The sequence below is a fragment of the Salvia splendens genome, chromosome 3 (genome assembly GCF_004379255.2).
Source record: "Salvia splendens isolate huo1 chromosome 3, SspV2, whole genome shotgun sequence".
NCBI classification, from domain to species: domain Eukaryota; kingdom Viridiplantae; phylum Streptophyta; class Magnoliopsida; order Lamiales; family Lamiaceae; genus Salvia; species Salvia splendens.
The window spans coordinates 35,533,180-35,553,548 of NC_056034.1; the positions used below are offsets into that span (position 1 = coordinate 35,533,180).

General features: G+C 42.0%; 1 protein-coding gene and 2 long non-coding RNA genes across 10 annotated transcripts; 1 reads left to right on the forward strand and 2 right to left on the reverse strand.

The window, feature by feature from the left end:
* Window positions 1–870: 870 nt before the first annotated feature.
* Window positions 871–3,421, forward strand: LOC121795806 (probable auxin efflux carrier component 1b). The gene is made up of 6 exons (XM_042194424.1): window positions 871–2,094; window positions 2,171–2,414; window positions 2,508–2,593; window positions 2,681–2,838; window positions 2,912–2,988; window positions 3,075–3,421. Exons 1-6 carry the CDS (start codon window positions 1,053–1,055, stop codon window positions 3,139–3,141), a joined length of 1,674 nt encoding a protein of 557 aa, XP_042050358.1. The 5' UTR covers window positions 871–1,052; the 3' UTR covers window positions 3,142–3,421.
* Window positions 3,422–13,071: 9,650 nt separating this feature from the next.
* On the reverse strand, window positions 13,072–17,564 carry LOC121795809. Of its 8 annotated transcripts, none has more exons than XR_006049641.1 (3): window positions 15,914–17,274; window positions 13,681–15,791; window positions 13,072–13,589 (listed from the first exon to the last, which is right to left on the reverse strand). It is a non-coding gene; the product is annotated as an uncharacterized LOC121795809 (long non-coding RNA). The 8 variants fall into 8 exon arrangements; XR_006049638.1 differs by having other exon boundaries at window positions 13,665–15,791; XR_006049639.1 differs by having other exon boundaries at window positions 13,072–14,004; window positions 14,079–15,791; window positions 15,914–17,267.
* A 1,519-nt stretch (window positions 17,565–19,083) lies between these two features.
* On the reverse strand, window positions 19,084–19,890 carry LOC121794836. Its single transcript, XR_006049364.1, has 2 exons — window positions 19,736–19,890; window positions 19,084–19,608 (listed from the first exon to the last, which is right to left on the reverse strand). It is a non-coding gene; the product is annotated as an uncharacterized LOC121794836 (long non-coding RNA).
* Window positions 19,891–20,369: the final 479 nt, after the last annotated feature.

Here is a 20,369-nt window from a genome sequence, read left to right on the forward strand (position 1 = left end):
GCTAAGTCAATATGAGACTATAAATAACGGATGGAGATCATATAAAATTAATATTCATTCCGTTCTATGGTATTAGAGTCATTTTTTTCTATTCTGACATTCCATAGTACTAGTATAATCATTTCTTTTTTTAGTAAAAAGTAACACATTTTCTCTCTCTTACTTTACTTCTCTCTTATTTTATTCTCTCTACTTTTTCACATCTTCTACTTTATTACTCTATAGTAATAGAACAGTACTCCCTCCGTCCCGAGCTACTCGCTCATTTCCTTTTCGGCACGGAGATTAAGGAATGAGTGTATAGGAAAGTCAAAAATGACGGCTATAGGTGAAAATTTTTACTAAAAATGGAAAGAGTGCAAGTAACTTGGGACGCCCAAAAAGGAAATACGTGCGAGTAGTGCGGGACGGAGGGAATACGTTATACACCTTTTTCTCAATCTCTATACTGGAAAGAAATGTCTCTACAACTATGGAACGGAGAGAATAGTATATATGTATAAAAAATTCTTGTATTATTAATTTTTACCATAAATCTTATACTCCATCTAAGATCATCTATAATGATATACTAAAACCTAAAGTCAAGTAGGCAATTTGTTTTAATAGTACTAAAAAATTAATCACATTTTTTTTTATTTTTGAGTAAAAAATACTTATTTTTAGGTTTATATTAAAACAAAATCAACTTTTTTAAATTTTAAGAATATAAAAAGTATAATATAGAATATATTATTTTAAATTTAAATTTAGGGCAAATAATCATAATTTGAATGTCCTGTTGATATAGGAAAAAAAAGAGAAGAGAAAAGAGAGAGTAGAGAGGAATGCATGCATTAAAGTGTCTGGTAGCAGCGGCAGTAGTCCTTTTTCTTTTATGATGATCGCCATCAAAAGACTATACAAAAGCTTCTCAAAAGCCTCACCTTTTATTTCTCTGTCTGCCATTTATTTCCATCCCCTTTTATTTCTCACCCCCAAAATCAGGCTCAAATCAAATCAATTCAATTTCCACACCTCAACGCCGGAACTGAAACAGCTACCATTTCGCCATGATCACCATCTCTGACCTCTACCACGTCCTCACCGCCGTGGTGCCCCTCTACGTCGCCATGATCCTCGCCTACGGCTCCGTCAAATGGTGGAAAATCTTCACCCCCGACCAGTGCTCCGGCATCAACCGTTTCGTCGCCCTCTTCGCCGTCCCCCTCCTCTCCTTCCACTTTATCTCCACCAACAACCCCTACGCCATGAACTACCGCTTCATCGCCGCCGACACGCTCCAGAAGCTCATCGTCCTCGCCGTCCTCGCCGTCTGGTCGCGTATCAGCGCCCGAGCCTCCCTCGACTGGTCCATCACCCTCTTCTCCCTCTCCACCCTCCCCAACACCCTCGTCATGGGCATCCCCTTGCTCAAAGGCATGTACGGCGCCGACTCCGGCAGCCTCATGGTCCAGATCGTCGTACTCCAGTGCATCATCTGGTACACGCTCATGCTCTTCCTCTTCGAGTACCGCGGCGCCCGATCCTTAATCTCCGAGCAGTTCCCCGAGACCGCTGCTTCAATCATCTCCTTCCGCGTCGACACGGATGTCATTTCGCTGGACGGGAAAGAGCCGCTGGAGACGCAAGCTGATGTCGGCGAGGATGGGAAGCTTCATGTCACTGTCAGGAAATCCACGAGTTCCAGATCGGAAATCTTCTCCAGGAGATCCCATGGCCCTAATTCCGCCCTCTCTCTCACTCCGCGCCCTTCCAATTTGACTAATGCTGAGATTTACTCGCTTCAATCGTCGCGGAATCCCACGCCGCGAGGATCCAGTTTCAATCACACGGATTTCTACTCAATGGTGAATGGGAAGAATGCGAGCCCTAGGCATTCCAATTTTGGGCTTGACGAAGAGAGCGGTTACGCAAATCAGCCCCGTGGCTGCCCTCCGCCGCCGAAGAAGAAGGCGGCGAATGGAGGAGCTGAAGTCGGAAAGGATCTCCACATGTTTGTGTGGAGCTCCAGCGCCTCACCGGTGTCGGAGGGAGGGATTCATGTGTTTAGAGGCGCCGAGTATGCTGCAGCCACTGGAGCTCATCCCAAAGGTACAACTCTCTCATGCACGCTTTTCTTGTTGTACCTTTATTTGCTGAATTATTATGTGATAAATAAAAAATGCAGATTACGATGATTTTGGCCGGGATGGGTATAAAACGGGGGGCGAGGGACCGGTTCTTTCGAAGCTCGGGTCGAGCTCAACAGCAGAGCTCAACCCGAAGGCTTCGATTGAGGCCAAGGCCACAGCCATGCCCCCAACTAGTGTGATGACTAGGCTGATTTTGATCATGGTGTGGCGGAAACTCATCCGAAATCCCAACACCTACTCGAGTTTGATTGGCCTAACGTGGTCCTTGGTCTCATTCAAGTAATATCTTGTCGTCATCACTATTATACTAAGTTAGAGCTATTATGTTTTAAGTATTCAAGAGTGGATAATTTTGTGCTGTGTTTCTTGTAGATGGAATGTTGAGATGCCTGCAATTGTTGCCAAATCAATCGCTATACTGTCTGATGCTGGTCTTGGAATGGCCATGTTCAGTCTTGGTGAGGGAGATTGAGAATTTTTTTAATACTAGGATGGATGCAAGAGTGTTTTTTTAATTCAATTTTGACAATGTGGTTGATTTGCAGGTTTGTTTATGGCTCTGCAGCCTAGGATCATTGCTTGTGGCAAATCCGTGGCTGCGTTGTCCATGGCCGTCCGGTTTCTTACGGGGCCTGCCGTCATGGCTGCCGCCTCCATCGCTGTAGGTCTCCGCGGCGTTCTCTTGCATATTGCAATTGTTCAGGTAAGATATAATGTGGTTTTCGTTGATTACAAGATTGGTGAAGTTTGATTATAATCTTGCAATGTTTTTGTAGGCTTCTCTGCCTCAGGGGATTGTTCCCTTTGTCTTTGCCAAGGAGTATAATGTGCACCCTGATATACTCAGCACTGGGTTAGTCACCACATTTCTCTCACAATGTTTAATTACTCCTCTACTAATTTACTAAGTAGCAGTATATAATTTGTTCTTGTTTGCAGTGTGATATTTGGGATGTTAATAGCTCTTCCCATCACTCTTGTCTACTACATTTTGCTGGGGCTTTGAAGATGAACCTGCATACAACTAACGCATTTTTTTGGGCTTCTAACCGAAGAGAGAAGAAATTAGAAGAAGGTTATTGGAAAATATTGCAGGCCCCAAATATAAAAAAATTCTCTCAAAAGAAAAAAAAAGAAGGAAAAGAAACATCATTAGACAGGTAGTAGAATTAGTGGTAGTGATATTAATATATTTTGTTTTTTGGTCTCTTCTTTTGCTGAACTCTGCCGTGCCCCACTTGATACTTTTGCTCTTTTCAATGAAGAAAGTTGAGTTTGTGATCCCACTACTTTTGGGTGTGTTTTTTTGAACTTTTAGTTGATTTGTTGATGGAGTCAAATAAATGTGTTACCTAACAAGAATATCTCTCGGTAATAAAGATGGACACAAATTTATTTCATTATGCTGCTCAAGGCTGTATAATTTTGCTCCCAGAATTTTAGTTCTTGCTAGTGGGTTGTGTGTGTTTTTTTCAGTCAAGGTTGTGTTGGTTGACTGGTTGAGTAAGTGATTGTGTTTGCATTGAATAATTGCGTACAAACACAGAGTTGAGTATGTATTGAGGTTTCGGCAGAAAACAAGGTGATGGTGGGTGACAGAGCGACAGGCGACAGATTTAATTGGGGTGGCGGAGCTATGGCTAGGTTTTAGGCCGTGTCGGCTGCTGGTCTCCCACAAGGCAGCGTTTGGCCCAGCTGTATTTACATTTTATCTGCATTATTTTTCTTTATAGCATCCACTATACCGTCCCTTAACCATCCCTTAAACTACTGTTTGAGGGTCCCGCTGTACTTTATTCCTCTATCTTTTAACTGAGGGACGGAACCTGCAACGCTCCGTCCTTTAACCGTCCCTTAAATTACTATTCATTCAATTTCATTTTTTATTTTTTTTCCAACCCAATTCAATTAAAACAAACACACTTTATTAAAAAACACAAAACATAAAAAAAACACATAACATAATTTAAAATACAAATCTGGAGGAAAAAAAAACTACTCCGCAGGCGAATCATCATCCGGAGGCGGTCGAGGTGGAGGAGTCGGAAGGCCAAGTCGTGCTGCCATATGCACAACTCCGTTCCACCAGGCCTCGTATTGGGAGGGCGAGTAGCGGGAAACGTCCGCCATTGTGGCGGTCATGAACACCGCCATAAGTGTGTCCGAGCCTCCCTGCGAGCCCGATCCCGAGGCCGCCTGGCTTGATTCGCCTCGTCCCTTCCTCGCTCTAGCCGCTTTCGCCGCCTTCGTCCCTTGCGGCCGACGGCGCCCACCTCCAGATCCTCCAGCATCGCCGACCGTACCCGCAAACTCCTGCGATGCAGCCTCATGTGGGCTGATGCCCTCAGCGGTGTCGCCACCAGACGAGTATTGGCCACTCTCCGTATGCTTGGTGCGCTTCGAGTTATAGCCCGAGCTGGAGCGGAAACCGCCGGCCCACCGTTCCTCGTCCTTCACGGCCTGCCAAACATCAACAAATCTAAATTGTTGACGGGTGTCCTCGTAGTAGGCGTGCAAAGCGGACGTCAAAATGTCGGTTGCCGTGGAGCCGCTTTGGTAGCGCGCCGCTTCGGCCGAGTAGATGCCGCAGAATTTTTTGACTTGTCGGTCGACTCGGTCAAAGTGAGAGCGGAGCATTTTATATTTGCGCTTGCGGGAGCCTTTCGGCTTTATTTGGTGGTAGACCTCGCAGACCTTTTCCCAGAAACACTTCCGGAGTTGTTGATTCCCGACGACAGGATCGTACGAGACGGTGATCCAGGCGTTGTACACCGCCAGCGTTTCGAGGTTGCTGTAAGGATGCCGGCCTAGATCCTCTTCCTCTTCCTCTTCCTCCTCCTCGTCCTCGCCCGCCTGGGGTTGTACACGGCCTCGGCCACCTCCCGGCGTGGGATCAACGGGAAAATCCTCCCGGATCTGGGATAATCCCTGCGAATACTGCGGGGCGGAGGGACGGGCATATGCATCAACGTCAAAATTGGGTGGTTGGTACCCACCCGGCGTCGCCGAACCCTAGGTCCCCGGCGTTGACGAACCGGAACCTCCCAGTGTGTTGATCATGGTCTCCCAATCGCCGAAGGCGTTGAGATCCCACCCGCCGGAGCCGGAACCGTCGTAGTTGCCGTCGCCGGACATCTTGAGTTGTTATATAAAAATTTGAGAGGAAATTGAGATGATAGGAAGAATAGATGTGTAGTTGTGTGTGAAATGAGGATGAGTTTAGGAGTATTTATAAAGTAAAAAAATTAATTAAAAAATAAAAAAAATTAAAAAAAAAAACAAAAAACGGTATTATTACCGTTAGAATTTTTTTTCCCATTTATTTTTATTTTTTTAAAAAAATTTTTGAATGTTGTAAAAAAAATATTTATTGCGTCAGCACGTGACGAAGCCCACTCGCGGGCCGGTGAATGGGCGTCACGCACGACGCCGGGTCGCGCCACGTCGCCTAGGCGCGTGGCGAGACGGCCCGTCGCTTGTCTCGGTGACACGGGACGCGGGACGGGACGGGTCGCGGGACGCCGGCGCGACGCGTAGTGGATGCTCTTACCATCTATTTTCAGAGCTAGCTCCAAAAAATTTATTAACTTGTTTTATGTAGATTTATTATTAAAATATATTTTGTCAGTCCCAGATTAGATGTTGAAGTACATTTATATTTTTGGAAACAATAAAATATACTTTCTTAATGACACTTAGATTTAGAAAAAATATATGTGTAATATGTCAAATAAAAAGATAATAAAGGATGAGAGAGAAAAAATATATGTGTAATATATCAAATAAAAAGATAATAAAGGATGAGAGAGGAAAAAGTAGAGAGAAGAAAGTAAGAGAGAGGAAAAAGTAAGTGGGAAGAACTGTGTTGACTTTTACTAAAAAAAGGAAACGACTTTACTATTATGGAATGTACCAAAATGATAAAATGACTCTACTACTATAGAACGAAGGGAGTATAATTTTGCTCTGATTAATACTCCCTCCGTCCCACAATAAGAGTCATATTTTGCCATTTCGGTCCGTCCCACAATAAGAGTCCTATTTCAGTTTTAAGTACCATAAATGATATATAGACCATACATTCCACTGACTTATTACATTCATATTTTATTATTAAATCAATATATATTAGTGAGATTCATATTCCACTAAATTATTCAACTCACTTTCCTTTATATTTCTTGAAACTAGTGTCATAACTAAATACTCCATCCGTCCGCCATTAGAAGTCTCATTCCTTGGCGGCACGTGTTTTAAGAAATGTTAAGAAAAGTGAGTGGAAAAAAGTTAGTGGAATAAGGGTTCCACTTGTATATATTAGTTTTAAATGAAATGTGAGTGAAATGAGTTAGTGGAATGTGAGACCCTATTACCATTTATGGTAAAAATGAACCGGAAATCCTATTCGCGGACGAACTAAAATGGAAAAATGGGACTCCTATTGTGGGACGGAGGGAGTATATTCTACCACTTTTCCTATCTAATCAAAATATTCAATCTTCTTCTTTCTCAATTTAATACTACTACTTTACATTTACCTTTTTCTCTTTCTAATTAAACACAAACTCCTAAAATCTCGTACCGATTAATTAATATTGATCCTAGCAGAGTGGAAGAAAATAGTACCATAACTTAGAATTAGTTTTGACTTTCATACCACTAGCTCGATTATAGTACTACTTGCGGTGACGGAAGCAGAAAATTAAATAAACCGGGGCTGAAATTTAAAAAAAAATAATTTTACATGTCATCTATGTTCAACTTTTAAGATACACAGATGATAATTATTTTCGACGAGTCGCCATGTCTTGAAATCGTCAAAGAATGTTTGATTTCTATTTTTTTTGAAAATTTCATTCTCAATGTATTCAACTAATATATCATTCATCTATTCATCTCCCATTCTGTTTCACAAATCTGTCTTAATAAGTTTCATTGAAGAACATACTCTCTAGATAGGAGCTATTGAAACCAAAATCTTTGCTAGATTTCCCAATTCTTCAATGTTGGAGAACTCAACTTTATCAACTATATCATTGGTATAACTTTTAAGTTGATTTGGAAGAGACATACATTTAGTAGACGAGAAGTCACCCGGATAAAGTTTTGCAAGACGAACCAACTTATCGACATTGAAGCTAACAAATGAGTTTTTTGGACTAAGCAATTCATGCAAGTAAGAAATTCCGTACTCACTTTTGGGAAACGAATATCCATATTTTGAGTAAGTAAATCAAGAACCTAATAATAAAAAAAATGTGATTTTCATATTTAATTGATAATTAATTGTAATCATAATTGATGGTAAATCTCCACTTTGTAATGATGATAATAGTAACACATCAATCATGCTCCATACGCACACGAGACTTGATGGTATCATTCATACTAATAACGTCAATGGAATTAGGCACCCAAAACTCTTTGACTTGTCACAAGAATTGATTCCACCCGTTTTCTGTCAAATCTCGCAAAATCCTTTTCATTGTATCAATCAAAGGCGTAGCTTGGACGATATTTGTATCCCTAAGTTGTAGAATTGTTGACAAATCATTTGTTGTCCCAAGCAATTCTTTCATCAAATGTAAAATAAAAATAAGTCATAACTCTCCATCATCATAACAAATGTTTTTGATATACCTTTATTATCCAAATTGATACCATCTTCATACACGTGTTCAAGCACTTCAATTATCGACGACCACATGCTTTTTAAATGAAGCAAAGTAGTGAGGTGTGACCCCCATCGAGTGTCGCTTGGTCTCTTGATTTAAACATCTTCCATGTAACATCCACTATGGAACTGGTCGATCAAACTTAAGATTTTACAATTCTGATACGATAAAGAGATATATTAATCAAAATATTTAATATTAATAATTCGATTCATAAACATATTTAACTTATATTTGGAGGTCACACTACACAGAACCTTAATTACGTTGATGTAATATAGACAAATATTCTTAGCAACCTCAATAGTATTCCCTTCGTCCCATAATAGACGTCACATTTGGGAAATGACACGAGATTTTAGGAGATATTATTTTGTGTGTTAGGTGGAGAGAGAAAATAGTATATTTATATTAATGTGATGGGGAGTTTTTTTCCAAAAATGAAATGTGACATCTTTTAGACCATCCACAATAGGCGCCCAACGACCGCCCAGCCGAGCGCCGGAGCTGGACGGTTCGCTGGGCGGTCTATTGCAGCCGCCCAGCGGCTGAGTGGAGAGAGAAACCGCGCAGCGCTGGGCGGTTATGTGGCTCTGGGCGGTCGGCTGGGCGGTCCGTTCGGCGCTATTGCAGCGCCCGGATCACCCAGCGCACCGCCTAGCGCGAAAATTAATTTTTTTTTCCGAAACACTATATATACGCGCTTTGCTCGTCATTTTCATTCGCACTACTTGTTTTAACGAGTACTCTCTCTATCTTAATTTCTGTTCAAGATCAACAACGGGAAATGGATCTCAACAACGAGCCTAGTTCCGGGAGTAGCGGGTCACAAACTCCGACTATCCCTGTGGGAAGTGGATGGGGTCAGGTGCCCGGGTACTACAACATGTACCCGTGGCAGCAGATGAAGCCCGGGGCCCCAATGGGGGGGAGTCCGCCGGGGGGGTTTCCGCCGATACCGGGGTGGGTACCCGGGATGCAGATGATGCCCGGGGGAGCACCGGCGACACAGTGGACTCCGGGGGTCGTACCGGCGACACAGTGGACTCCGGGGGTCGTACCGGCTACACAGGGGACTCCGGGGGTCGTACCGGCTACACAGGGGACTCCTGGGGGGTCCCCGGCGACGGCGGGGGATGTCTATCGCCCCAGTTTTGATTTTTCGACTGGGTCTTCGCACACATCGACCCAAACACCCTTGGGGTTTGATAGTTTCTCCTTAGATGAGTTGGGGTTTGATACTCTCGGAGCTCCGGAGACTCTAGTTCAAGGGGGGGGCAGTGCCGGGGCGTGGCGCCCCAAAGAAGAAGGGCAAGAAGAAGGTCGGCGAGTCGTCGCAGCCGGGTGAGGAGGAGGTACGGAGGAGGTGGACGGACGACGAGAACGTCGCGCTCAGCAAGGCGTGGGTGAGTGTTTGCGACGATCCTCTCGTTTCGAACGAGCAAAGGATCGTCAACATGTGGGGCAAGATAGCAGCAGCCTACCAGAGATTTTGCCCGGAGGGGAGGCCCCGCAACAGGGAGGATTGCCGGAAGGGCTGGAACCGAATCAGGGCGGCGGTCTCCCGATTTTCGGGTTTGTACACCAACGCACTCCGCATGATGAGCAGTGGCCAAACGGAGGATGACTGCAGGAGAATAGCGGAGAAAGCCTTCCCACTGAAGGGTTTATACAAGGACTTCACCTACTGGAACTGCTATCTTGTACTGAGCGAGTCCGAGAAGTTCCGAGTAGGTGTCGACTCTGGCTGGCCGAAGAAGCAACGACTGAACTACACCGGCGATTACAGCGGCAGCAGCGGAGGTTCCCACGACCTCCCCGAGACGACGCAGGAGTTCCCCACGCCGCGTTCGGTCGGTGGCCGACCTCGCCCGATTGGGCGCAAGCGCGCTCAGCAGGCGGCGAGAGGGAACGCCGGGGCTTCCCAGGAGGTCCAGTCGGCATCCCCCCTTGGCCAATCCACCCAGGAGCTCAAATTCTTCGCTCGCGCCCAAACGCGCGCTCAGTTGATCAAGACGATGGCCGAATGGCGGGTGGCGACGGATCCTGTGGAGAAGAGCGTGCTTCAAACCTTGCTCATGAGCCTACAGGACGAGTTGGAGGCTATACGGAGGGAGACCGGTGGCGGCGGCAGCGGCGTAGGCGGCGGAGGCGACGGCGATGGTGGCGGCGGCTATGGTGGCGACGGAGGCGACAGCGACGGAGGCGACGACGACGGAGACGAGGAGTGAATTGTCACTCTTTTTTATTAATGTATTTTTTTTTAAAATTAATGTACTTTTTTTAAATTATTGTACTTTTTAAAATTTTAATAGTATTATTAAACTTTTCCCGTATATGTCTCGTAAATTAAATTTCGCATATTGTGTGATTGTTAATTATTTCATTTTGTATATATTTGTTAATAGTGATGTGGATATTATGTGGCTAGGCTATGGCTGAGCTATTGCTGGGCTATTTGCTTGTTTTGATGATGTGGCAGGAGGATTTTTAGTGCTGCTGATGTGGCAGTGGCTAGGCTATTGCTGGGCTATTCCTATTGTGGATGGCCTTATGGGATAAACTAAAAAGGATAGTGTGACATCTATTATGGGACGGAGGAAGTAGTTTCTAACATCAATAATCTTATCATCATCATCAACATCATTTATCACCTTTTCATAAACAACCATATTGCTTGATCTCAATCATAATTATATGGACAATCTAGACAATCTGCGGACGATAACCCATATAAAGGTGCCAATAACCCACATATGGATGACGATAATCCACACAGAGTGCCAATATCCCACACAGGATGCCAATGTCAATAACCCATATAAGGGTGCTTAATCATCACATACCATCTCTTATACCAAACAATACTATTATAATCATTTAGTAAGCCAAATATATTCAAATAAAATCAATCTATTACAAACATAATTAAACTCATTGTACTATATTAGTATTATCAGTTCACAATTACAATATGCATTTTATCATTTCAAGACTACGTATATGTATTTCGATCAATTAATTAAATATTCATGGAATCAAACTTCCACACATGTATATTTTCGGATCAACTTAACCTTCAACATATATTTCAATCTCCAAACAAATATCACATAAATCATATTAATCCATCTCACAAAACCCATTCCTATAACCCCTTTTACCTATAAAACATCAAATTCATTATATTCAATCATCAATATGTTCGATCATTTCTTTGTCGTACAATTATAACATTTTTATTCTGGAGCTTGAATATGAAACAATCTTATTATTATTATTATTATTATTATTATTATTATTATTATTATTATTATTATTATTATTATTATTATTATTATTATTCTATAATCACATACTAGACAATAATCAGGAATTAATCATATGCTACTTCATTCTCATAATCGAAACATGGGTTTGTCAAACTAGATATTTTATAAATTTTCAAGTAAATAACAATAGCTTCTTAGGTTGAAGGAGTACCTCGAGTTATCGGAAATTAGGAATTGATTCGACTATTTGACATTTAAAATTTTAAATCTTGAAGAAAATTAATTAAGGTAAAATGTGGGAGGAGACTGTCGATCTCGCCCACCCCCCAACAATTGTTGTCCAAAAGAGGAATAAATAGGAGATGATAAAATCATCCGTACGGACCTTACTTTAAGTTATTAGTTTATTTGTACTTTTCTAAAATACTCTAGATTATTCCATTATCAGGATAATCAAATACAAACTCTAAATATTATACAAATTCTAAACTATAATCTAAATCGTTAAAAAATGTCAACAGATGACAAAATAGCATCAACAGAAAATTTCAACACGGTTTCAACGGTGACACCATGTTGACATTGTGTTGATATTGTATTGACATCAAAATCTTGAATTTTTACACTGTGTTGAGAGTGTGTTGATGTGTTGAGAGTGTCTTGATATTGTGTTGACATTGTATTGACATCAAAATCTTGAATTTTTACACTGTATTGAGAGTGTGTTGATGTTGTGTTGACACTGTATTAAAAAGTTTGAAATTTGTACAATATATAAGTTTGCATTTTATCACTATCATCTATTACCGGTTCCTTTTCTTCAAATTTTTTTGCACGTCTCCACAAATTTTACTAGTATCTACTTATTTTAATATCCATTTCTTTAACATGTGGCACCATTAGAAATTAATATATTTATTTATTTACATCTAGAGTATTCCATCTCTTCATCATCGTGGAGATAAAATTATCTCCATCGCCAAAACTCAATATATTTCTCGGCAACTGCAGATTAGGGAGAAATGTTTATTCAACATAGTCCCTAAAAAAACATAGTTCTTGCACCACAAAATAGAAATACATGGAATTCAACTTTTTTGAATATTCTATAGTTTTAAAACCATTCTCTTTTTAACTACTTAATAGCACACGAAAGTGTAAAAATTATCCATTTAATTCTCTAATTATTCTTAAATGTACTAGTACTAATTTTAGCATTCCATACCAATAAGATATAAGCCATTTATAGTAATATAAATCAATTGTCAATTTCAAACTTTTTTTATTCTGGATTAATACCAATATGATGACTCTCTTCTTCTTAAAATAGTAAACTTGTCTAACCCCGTTTTTGGGATGTTACATTTAATTTCTCCACTTTCTAGACCTTCGACATTTTTTTCATTATTTGTCCCTTCTTTTACAAGACGTTCCATATGTGTTGACAATCATAGTAACAAATCATTTATGACACCATGTTCTTTTGAACATTTACCACTATTAGTTGGAGCTGATGGACAAAACAATGAATGTACTTGGCAGATGGATTTTTATTCAATATAAGTTATTTTAAACTATTGTACTCACCCTTCATATTTAATGCACTGTCGAATACCTTAATCTTTTAATCATGACAAAGATAAACCATGCTTACCAAATATTAAGTCAATCCATTCATTCAAAGATTTTGCCGTGGTATCAGTGATATGAACTAAGGACAAGAATATTTCTACAATCTCCTCATCATTGTTAACATATCTCAGAACCAAAGTCATTTATTCTTTTATCAACGCATCGCGCGCTTCATCAACCATAAGAGAGAAATATTGATTTTTAATATTGTCCAAAACAACTTTTGTAATTTCAACACCATAACAATTTATTAATTCATTTTGAACTAAGGGACTAACCGTCTAATTATTGCCAGGAGCATTCTCCAATGTCATTGTTGTTACCTCAAGTTTTTACTCACGCAACCAATCAAAGTACTTATAGAAAGTTTCCCCTATAATTCATCATTTTAGACTCCAATGAAAATAAGGTTATCTGACTCAATCCCATAAATACCTACGAAAAGAGTGGAACATAGAAATGACATTTGTAAATGAAACTAATAAATTTCTACTAGGGTGTGTTCACTTTCCTCGCCTTCCTTGGGGAGGGGGGTCGTCGAGGTGGACATTAACGGTGGCTGTGGGGCAGCAGATCAGATGTTTGAGTTCGTCCATCTTGTCCATCCTCACCGGCGGTCGGTAGGTTTTCGGAATGTCCATCAGGAGCCGCATGAGATGTGCCAAGTCTGCTAATTCATTTTGAAGTTTCATCTCAACATGCTTCAAGGCTTGCTCAAACGTGATCAGCTTCTCCCGAGGGAAGCTAGGGCAGGAACTAGAAGAAGCCTTGCTATCGGCCATTGTTGTGGAATGTGGGATATGGTTATGTGATTGTTGTGGAATGTGGGAGATGGTTATTGCCTTGTGCGACAGCAAGTGATGATTATAATGAAACTAAGAATGTACAACTGTGGTTAAAATCAAACTATAGAAATATAACTATGGTTAAAAGATAATTGAAAATGATACCTGGTAGTATTGCTACCTCGTGTTAGTTTGGTAGATCGATCACATATTGTCTTCTCCTGTGAAAGGCTATAGGATTGTGTAATTCGAACTTGTAACTTTGCATGCTTGTTTGGGAAGGTGGTCACTTTTTTTGCTTGTGCTATTTTCAGTGCTTGTCTACCTAAGCATCATAAAACTTGTCTGGTAGCAACTCATCAAATATCAAGGCTTGTCTAAATGACTCAACAGCTTGTAATTCCACCGCATCCCTGATATCTTCAATTCAAACAGAACCGACTCTGCCATCACTCTTTCTTCTACTGCTCCTCTTCTTCTTCTTCTTCTTCAGAGAATGCTTAAACTTTTTCCACATTGCATTACAATACAATTATTTCGATTTGAATGAAATAAATCAGAAGTAAAGAATAAAGAAACCTTCAATAATCTCTCCCCCGACGTCCACTGGAGCTATCACCTCGTTAGTGTTGAAATTACAGTAAACGCCTTCCGTGTCATGAACCATTTTGAAGGTACGATAACGATGCTCAAAGAATCGAAAGCGCTCGAACCACTCACGCCACGAGAAGGTGAGCCCCAGGTCAGCTGTGATCACGGTCGAAACTTGCTCGAGTACGTCGAAGGGGATGACCAAACCATCCCACTCAGCCATTTTCTTCGACAACTATATTGACATCTTCTTGACCTCGCCACGCATCGACGTAGGAATTAGAAACCTTCATTCTGCAAAATTATGTTCAGCGATGACTACGACATCCGTTTGGTATGACATTTATGTTTTATTTTAGAGGTTCCATCCACTATGATTTGCTGTGTATGCGAACTTCAGCTGCCAAATGGAATACCTTGGAAGGTTGGGATATCAAAAATCAACAGGGAAATTTACTTCGATGAGAACTGGCCAAGGTTTGTTCAATACAACAACATCGAAAGAGGTCACACACTCGTCTTCAGCCATCAGCGAAGACAGTGATCTTGAGCCTCACTATGACCAATCTAGAGTTGTGTCGGCGTTGCCTGCATTCACATGTGTTTTGATGACGTCTGACTTGGAGCGTGGACTGGTAATTACATCACTCTTTATAGTTATTTCTTTTATGCCTTGACGTTGAAATTATAGATGTAGAACTTGCCGAACATACGGTGGAAAACTCACATCCAAGATAAAGATTCTGTTGAATCAGTGACCTTATGGGTAGGCATAAATTCGTGGGATGTCTTCGTGAAGATAAAAGATGGTGACGTTTGGATATGCAGAGGAGAGGATGGAACAAATTTGCTCGCATGATGAGCTAGAGGTTGGAACGCTATGCAGGTTCGAGCTGCTTCCGGGACCTGCAAACACTTCCAAAAAATATGCTCCGACCGTTTCGATGTTTGTCTTTAAATTACAATGTAAAACAATAGTTTTACCAGAGACCACATTGTGTTTGCTAGTTGGTCTCGAAAGAGCTTCCAGTCAGTTATTGCCTCCACATAATCGACATCACATGCCTCTGCATTTGTGCCGATACCATCAACCCAGTGGTCTACGAGATCGTCTAGAGGATCGACAACCATCTCGCTCTTGATGTAGTTATGTAGTAAAAAACACGCCGATATCAAACAAACTTGTACCTTGATGGGATAGAAGGATGCACTCCGTAGTATGCCAAATCTCATCTTCAATATAGCGAAATGCCCGTTCAATTACATTTCTTGCCTTAGTATGACGCATATTGAACAACTCGACTGCATTTTGTGGTGTGTCTGCGTTCAAGCCCCATTCCTTTAGATGGTATCGAGCATCTTTATATAGAGTTAGAAAACTTTGGCTATTTGCGTACCCATTGTCGCAGAGATAGTAATTTCCTTTCAAAAGCAAGACCACACATGAGAGGTCCGTTTTATGTGAACTAAAGTGTGAAATACAATACCTATAGGACCCTTAGACCATAGGGGAGACTGACAGCATCTCGAAGAACTCGAGCGTCACCGGCAGATCCTTCCCATCCAGGTAATATGTACGTGAACCGCATATGTCGATCACATGCTGCTAGAGTATTTGTTGTAATTTGACCCTTGGCGTGGTTTGTCGGAATTAGAAACCAAAACATTTTAAAAAGTACCATCGAGAGCACCGAGACAACCCTGCATATAATAGATTCAAGGCATGGAAGTCAAACACGTTGAATAGCAAGAATAAGTGTGATATGGTGAAAATTTTAAATAAAATATTTTCACTGTTCGGCCTTGTCGCAACAATAAAGTACCTTGAAATGTTTCCACCTCCAATCCACACAATTATCAGGTATTGCCTCAGGTTTGACGATAAACAACGTGTGTACTTTCAAGATAGCTCGAAATACCTCATGGACGTAGCATGAATAGTGTGGCCGGACTGCAAAAAAAATCAAACCCACAGAGACGAATCTTCTTGTGATGTGCTAATATGCCCAAAAAAATGGCCACTTGTTCTTCAATATACACAAACCGCTTGTCACAAAGAGTGCCCAGCTGTCGGAACAACGCACATAGCCTACCAAATGCATTCCGGTCCATCCTAAGATTGACCACAAACCAATCTGTTCATGTGGCTGACTTGCTTAGGCATTTTGCCGTTGATGTTGTAAGGTAGTACAAGTTCAATTCTCTTCCGTTTATTGAGTCCACCCAATTGTTTGAGGATCAGGTACATGATACATAGTCAAGCTACATGATAATTCAGTATAATCTCTTCCATCGTATGCAACACAGTTTTTCTTTTTTACAAGTTCGATCCATTTATCAACAAGCAATTATGAGTAAATAAAATTACTGTGTCAAACAAATGAAATATATGAAGCCACCAGACCAAGTCTTCCATAATGATATGTATTGGCAGCATAAACTTGAAACTAAAATAAGTATCGACAAAAACATATCTGCATAGAAGATGGATATCACAATTGATCACAATCCTCAATAACACAATCTTTTCATCGTATCAATTTGAAACCATTCCAACTCTGTATATTGTTCAATATTGCTAACAAAATATTACCAAATTAAAACAAAAACTTATCAATTTTTTGTCTAGCAGCAGTCGGATCCAGCTTGCAAGGTGCTGGGGCAATTGCCCCTCCTCACCCCTCCCTCACTCTTATACATTTACATATAAATTTCCATTTATATACTCTAATTATACTAATTGCCCCTTCTTAAATAGATAAATTTTTCCTATATACAAAATTTTGCCCCTTCTGAGATGAAATCCTAGCTACGCCCAGCACCACATTAAATTTCGGCAAACCAAAACAAAAAGAACGAATTTTGAAGCTTTCAAACGAGATGGCTTGTTGAAGCCAATCGAATAAAGAAGACAACTTTTGAAAACCATAATTGGGTAACCCAGATTGCCAATTAGTTGGCTCAAAATGTTCTTACGATGTTGTGGAAAAAATTATGGCTTTTGTACCGAAAATGCAATCTCAGAATACTAACCTTCTCTTCGCGCCGAAGTCAGTGTGGGGTTCCCATGTACCTTCTTCAAAAAAACTGCTGCGGCCGTCGGTAGTTTTTAAAATAGCTTGAGGTTGAAGGAGGCAAATATGGTGATATGTACGCACAAATATGAGAAATGGATATTGCGGTAAAACAGAGGGTTATTTTGGTAAATTAAGTAAGATATAAATAAAAAAAAATGAGAAAAAGATACGCTATATCTCAAATTTGTGCAGATACAAAAATGTGCATTTATGGAGCGGGCCAGTGACAAAAACTTGGGCCTTGCAAAAAAGGTAAATATTGAACCAAACATAGGTTTAATTAGAGCATTAGCAATGGGGCGCCCTAAGGTGCGCCCTATGGCGCGCCACATCATCATTTTATTATTTTGTTTAATTAATTTAATTGTTTTCAAGTAACGAGTAAATAAAAAACGGTCTAAATAACAAACGGCGAAGTTTTAATAAAAAAAAGTTACATCATTGAACTAATAAAAAAAAAACTAAGTCGGACCAATTCCCAACTTCCGACGCAGCTCATCGAGTAACGCCCCGAGATATTCAGCTTCGTCGGGGTCAGTACACTTCTTGAGGGCCATGTGCGTCTGCAACATCGTCCTTGCCATCGACGCTGTTGCTAACGACTCAAACGCGGTGGCCGTCTGGGTCGGGAGCTCTACCGGGACCGGAGCTTGGGTTGCAGCGGTCGACGATGAGGTCGCGGTCGCCTTCCCCTTGGCCTTCGCAGCCTTGACGCCGAGAGGATGCCGGAAGGACACCGGTGTGCCAGAACTCCCTTCATCCACGTACGTCCGGTTGAGGTCAACCGGGTGGTTGCCGCTGCCGCTGCTCGTGTAATCACCAGCTTCAGTGGTCTTCGTCCTCTTCGGCGCACCAGTGTGCAGAATTCCACCTTGGAACTTCTGCTTGTCCCTCAAGAGCGCCCAGATGGCCTCGTGCTTGAAGTCGTCGTACATCGACCGGTACGACAACAGCGCTTTAGCGCGCACGTCGCTCAAGCTCTCGCCGCTCCCCTGTGACCGCGTGAACTTCTCGAACTCCGCCGCGTACAAGTTCACTTGGTTCTTGACTTGATCCCAGTGCTTGCGGAGTTGCTCACGCTTGCGCTTGTACGCGGTCGGCGGCTTGACCGAATTGTAGAGGTCCGCGATGCGTTCCCAGTACGCGATCTGTCGCTGGTTGTTCGCGAATATCGGATCTTCCGATATATCTACCCAACACCGGGTCAAGGTGAGAGTTTCGTCGTCGTTGTAGTTCGTACGGCCGAGGGCGTACTCATCGCAATCACCGGGAGGCGGCAACTTCTGCGCCCGCTGCCTGTTCCACTTCTTTCTGGCTGGGGCGGAAGCGATCGCGGCGGGGTCGGGATCGGCCGCTACGGTTGGGCGGTGCGGAGACGGCTCCATGTCAGACAACCCATACAATTCCGTACTGAAATCGGGATCGTAATGGGTGTTGGTGTCGAACGAACGATAATCGCCGGGTTCTGTACCCGGCCAATGCGCCCCTGCGCTAAACGTAGGACTATTGGGGCTTGAATCCATTTCGTAGTAATTATGTAAATGTAAGTTTTGAAAATGAAATCGAGTGAAATGAAATGTTACAAATGAACGGTATTTATAAAAAAACGAAACCGCGTGCCATCGTCCGCGGTTGATCGTCCGCGACCTCCACAATGGGGCGGACGATGGCGCGGACGATGGCCATTGTCCGCGGCAGCCGCAATGGGGCGGACGATGGCCATCGTCCGCGCTATCCTCCGCGACCGAAGTATAGGGCGCGTCTATCACCCGCGCCCTATGGCTCGCACCCGCAATGGGTGCGGACGATGGATAGCGCGGACGATGCGTGCCATCGGGCGTGCCATCGTCCGCCCATTGCGGATGCCCTTAGAAAACAACCACTAACTATGCTTATCTGACGAACCAAACCAGCCCTACATGAATTGATTGCTACTTTTATTATTTCCCTACTAAATTTGCAGCTTAACTTAAATTTAGGGCTCGTTTTGTTGACCGTAATTAGTTTTGCATGTTTTAAAACCGACTGGAATTAAATGTGGATGGTCCCACCAATTGCCAAATGATTGTCGTTGTTTGGTCACTCTTAATTGAGCTTCTATGTGAATGAGAAACGCGTATGGGTTGACCATTTGTCCTCCTTCTTTGAGCAACTTTCCATCTCTACCCCTCCATCCTTGAAGCTTTTCCTGCTTCAGTGTAGTTGCTGCTATTTCTTCCTCTCGGCGCTCCAAACTTTTCCTGTCTTGATGAATTTCATTGAACTCCAACACACTTTCCTCTCTGCATCCTGCAGATCCTCTTCCGTATTCTTTACCGTTAAAATAATCATCAAAAAACACATACAAGACACACTTAAAGCCCGCATACTTGTTCGCAGGATCTACCTCGACGGAGCTTGTAGTGTCGGCAGGGTCTTCCTGGTGCTATTACCAAGCAGATCTGAAATTGCAAAACCATAAAAAAAGAGGAAAATGTTAGTTCCAAAAAAATTGATCGACCTCAATGAATAACCAAAACAAGAAGCATAACTGATATCTCAAATAAGCTGTGCCGAGTGCTTTCTTACACGGGATGGTGGTAGGTCGCCGGTCGTCTCCCGATGGTGGTATGTGGAGAGATGGAGTGAGAAGTACAGAGAGAAACGAATCCTCAAAATATGAAAATGAAAATGAAAATGATATGGAGAGGGGGATTCAAAATTTTTGAGGACACAAAGGTAATTTCATCGCCAATTAATGGTCACTGTAGCGGACCAGAATTGCAATATCACCACTCCCATATAAATATTTCCGACAAAAAGCTGAAGGACTAGTGCCGGCCGGAACGTTTCTCGAGGGCCGACCCATTTTATTTGGTCAACACGGAACCGTCTTAAATACACCGAAAATGACCTTATTTATGGCCCATTAAGGATCAGCGAACACGTCCTTAAATTTAAATTTTGAAGAAAACGTAGAAAGAAAGGAATGGGCAATAAAAGATCAGTATATATACCGATCCAATCCACGAGAATTTATGTTACAGACCAAATGAGAGAACTCATCCCAAAAGACTAGTCTGTTAGGAGAGAGTGTTAATTCCGATGTGGGACACATCGGAATTAAGAACGTAACATTCCAATGTGGGAATTGAGAATGTAACATTCGACCCTCCTTTAAGGGCCAACGTCCTCGTTGGTCACGGCCACGTTGGTCATGGCT

Excerpts from the sequence above, each read along its gene's own strand:
- LOC121795806 (XM_042194424.1), top strand. The coding sequence starts at position 1,053 with ATGATCACCATCTCTGACCTCTACCACGTCCTCACCGCCGTGGTGCCC. Across the intron at positions 2,594-2,680 it reads AATGGCCATGTTCAGTCTTG|GTTTGTTTATGGCTCTGCAG; the intron begins GTGAGGGAGATT and ends GTTGATTTGCAG. Across the intron at positions 2,989-3,074 it reads CCTGATATACTCAGCACTGG|TGTGATATTTGGGATGTTAA; the intron begins GTTAGTCACCAC and ends TCTTGTTTGCAG.